General features: G+C 57.1%; 1 protein-coding gene across 1 annotated transcript; it reads right to left on the bottom strand.

Moving 5' to 3' along the window:
• Window positions 1-308: 308 nt before the first annotated feature.
• PAFAH1B2 (platelet-activating factor acetylhydrolase 1b, catalytic subunit 2 (30kDa)) lies at window positions 309-3,351 on the bottom strand. Its single transcript, XM_009871720.1, has 5 exons — window positions 3,253-3,351; window positions 2,868-2,957; window positions 2,366-2,482; window positions 1,653-1,775; window positions 309-1,059 (listed from the first exon to the last, which is right to left on the bottom strand). Exons 1-5 carry the CDS (start codon window positions 3,331-3,333, stop codon window positions 781-783), a joined length of 690 nt encoding a protein of 229 aa, XP_009870022.1. The 5' UTR covers window positions 3,334-3,351; the 3' UTR covers window positions 309-780.
• Window positions 3,352-3,507: the final 156 nt, after the last annotated feature.

Genomic DNA, 3,507 nt, shown 5'->3' on the forward strand with positions numbered 1-3,507 from the left:
CAACTGTTAAAAGCCAGCAACGCCGGACGCAGACAAGGAGCGGAGAACAGGACAGCCAGCAGCACCGAGACGAGGCCACCCCGGGGAAAGCCACGCGGGAGGAAAGGTGCCCGGCCAGGAGGCACGGTGAAGGAAGCGCACAAACAAGCACCCGGGAACGTCACGCCGGTTCGGGTAACCGCTTGGTTTCTTTACGTTTCTGAACTCCAGGCTCGCGCTGCTTTGGTAAGGAGGAGCGAGAAAGCAACGTGCGTCACCTGAAAGCCCCCCGCAAAAAAACCCCAAACCAAGCGAAACGAAACCAAGAGCTTTAGAAGGCGGGACCGAGTTTGGAAAAATGCATCTGTTCTGGCTTTTGCGAGTGGAATGTGATTCTTGTTCACGGGCTAATACACAGAGCACAATCCCTACGGCCGGGACCGGTGAGGCAGGAGCTGTGCGCGGGCTGTCGGACAGGCTACGGGGGTTCTAGGACAACCACAGAGCAACAAGACATGAGAGGGGCACAGAGTGACAGTCCTGTTCTCGGTTTAAATGAGGAATGGTTTAAAAGTAAAACTCTTCTCCAGCTAACTTCCTCCTGCAGTAAAACCAACCAAGCCGGCCCTCGTACGTACGAGACCAGTCGAACATCAGCCTTCCCCCTCAAAACACTAGGTACGAACATCCGGTAACATTCTACAATGGAAAGTGCTTTAAGAAAGAAGGATTCTGTAGTGCCAGTGACAGAACTGATCTGATGGGCTGGATGGTGCTGCTGTTAACGCCGACGTCAGCTACTCAGGCCAGGGCAGCTCGTTTCTCCTCGGGGGTCTCCTCCAGCAGCTGCATGATCAGTTCGTGGAGGGGTTTGCAGATCTTTGCGTAGCCCCCTCCCGTCAGGTGCAGGAAGTCGAACATGTCGTGGTACGAGATGGTGCCGTCCGAGTGCACGAAGCCGACGTCCACGTCCAGCAGCTGGACGTTGGGCAGCTTGGGGAGCGAGGCTTTCAGCAGGTTGTTCACCTTGGCGTTCTTCTGCCGCAGCGGGTTTGGCTTCTCCCCACGAGGTAGCAGGCCCTGGCACAAGAAGGAGGCAGAAAAGAGTTTCAGACGGCTCACAGGGTGCGCTGACCCCTGCTCTCCCTTCCAACTCAGGCCGCCTTTGATGACTGAAGGTGCCTGCGACAAGGGGCGTTGTCCCTCAAATCAGCCTTTGTACAGCGAGACCGCCTTTAAGGAGCCAGGTGAGCTATAAGCAGAGCTGGCAAAGCCCCTGCTTCCTTTTTATTTTCTTTTTTTTTTAAATCTCTCAGTTTGTGTGCTCTCTCTAGAAGCTTTCAGCGAGGTACCGAATGCCCCTGCCCAGCTTCTCAAGAGCGGTGCCAGCCAGAGTTGCCAGGGAAGCCAACTAGGGTCTCCAGAGCCAGCTCCGACTGGGCACTGGTCCTCCCCTCCCGGGACTGTTTCAGCAGCTTTTCGGAGCGGGACAGCCACACCGTCCCTGGTGGGGCCGAAAGGACGACTTCTGCAAAGGCAAGGGACCGAGGGGAGCAGAAGACTGATAAAGCGACCGCCCTCCCTGGTAAGGATCGGGAACTCCCGGTACCGCGGAGGCGCGGCACAGAGAGCACGGGGCCTCCTCAGAGCCCTTTGTTTTCCCAGGGACGTACCAGCACGATCACTTTGGCCTGTGGCTGCTGGGCATTTATCAGGCGCACGATAGCCTCAATTCCACCTGCTACTTCTTCTGCCGTGTTTTCGTGATTATTTGTTCCAACCCAAAGAACAATGACCTACGAGGAGAGAAAACGTTTGCAGCTTTTCCAGGACAAGTCGTCACAGGTGTGCCGACCCTGACAGCCCTGCGTGAACATCATCTGCCAGCAGCGAGCGACGCAGGGAGCCAGGCTTGAGGCTCATCTCGGACCACTGGAGGCCCTTGGCTGTTGGCTACGCCAACTGCTGAAGGACACCCCATGAGCTTCTGTTTTGGGCTGCAGTACAGATGAAGAACTGGTGCTACAGAACCTCTTCTGGACAGCCTGAGAGCAGAGCCCCGCGCACGCCCAACTACACCGAGCTGGGGCAAATCGCAGGCCCGGTCACTGTTTTCCCTCGCATTAGGTCCCCTCCGTTCACCGACGCCACCCTCCAACGCGCACGCTCGGCAGCACAAGCCCCGCGTACGAGACGTACAGCTCCGCTCCCAAACACCTCGGGTTTAGCCGGACACTACTCGACACCCAACGCGCAGCCAGTGCCAACAGCTGCTCAAATACAAAGCTCTGTAAAGAGCAGGAGCTCGCTCGGTTCTGCGCCATGCGAGCACTGAAGTCTCTTCCAAGCCAGTGCAGGGCTGCCTGGTTGGGTTTTCTGCTTATACCTTCGGTTTAATGTTCTCCAGTTCACCGTTCTTCAGTCTCCACAGAACGTGTCCTGTGGTGTCTCCACCAATCCCAAAATTCAGTGCATGAAGGGGTGAGAAGAGCTCTCGCCAAATCTGCAAAGAGAAACCAATTTGCTCATTCAAAGCAGCGGCCCGGTCACAAAAGAAAGACACCCATGGCCACCCGCATGCTATACGGTGAACCGCCACACCAGATACACCCACAGAGAATTCTGAGGGGATCTGGAATCTGAGGTCTGGGGCACGAGTGACAGGTTGTGGCTGTGGGTCAGAACAGGGGCTTTAGTAACGGCTTCCGAGACAGGCTGCGAAGGGCGTGCAGAGCCAAATGGGCAAGCGCTGGGAAGTAGGGAAGCAGGGCAGAACAACCCCGAAGGGACGGCAGGAAAATCGGAACAGAAGAGTCTGTCAGTATTACACGTGAGTGAGAAACCCTCCAGTTCCCATAACCCCACCGCTCTCTTGTCTTCAGCGATACCTCGTACTGCTGCAGCAACTGCACCATGGAGTCACCCACGAAGAGCACGTCAGGCTCCTTGTCTTTGCAGTCCAAGACGAACCTATTGTGCTGGTGAAAGAAAGCAGCAAGGTGAGCTCCGGCTGACAGCTCCTATTTGCTGTCTGCGCTGCAGGACAGAGAGGGACAGCTGCCCAGCCACTCTCCTCTGCTGCCGAGCCACTCCCTCCGACACCCTTCTTGCTGACCCGTGACCCGCTGCACACTCCTTCCCCCTACGCAAACCACGGCAACAACGTTGCTTCTGGAGCTGCCTGCGAGCACCTCCGGGTCAGAACTCTGGCCAGATGAGACCCGTGCAGCCCACCAGCGGAAAGCACTGAACATCGCACGGCCCCGGCCTTACCTGCGACATCCACCTGTCGTCTCCCTGAATATCTTCGGCGGCGTGCGGAACTGCTGCTGGGTTGGACTCCCCGTGGCTCATCTTGTTCCTGCGGAGAGAACAGTTCAGGAGAATTACTTCCAGCAGCTAGCACAGCGTGCAGGCAGCGGGGAGAAAGGGGAGCTGGGGAGAAAGCCCTGCGAGACAACTCCTGCTGCCTTCTGACTGACACCAAAACACACTCTGGCCCACGCGTGACTGCTGAACTGGCTGCAC

The sequence above is a fragment of the Apaloderma vittatum genome, unplaced genomic scaffold (assembly GCF_000703405.1).
Source record: "Apaloderma vittatum isolate BGI_N311 unplaced genomic scaffold, ASM70340v1 scaffold31880, whole genome shotgun sequence".
Lineage (NCBI taxonomy): Eukaryota > Metazoa > Chordata > Aves > Trogoniformes > Trogonidae > Apaloderma > Apaloderma vittatum.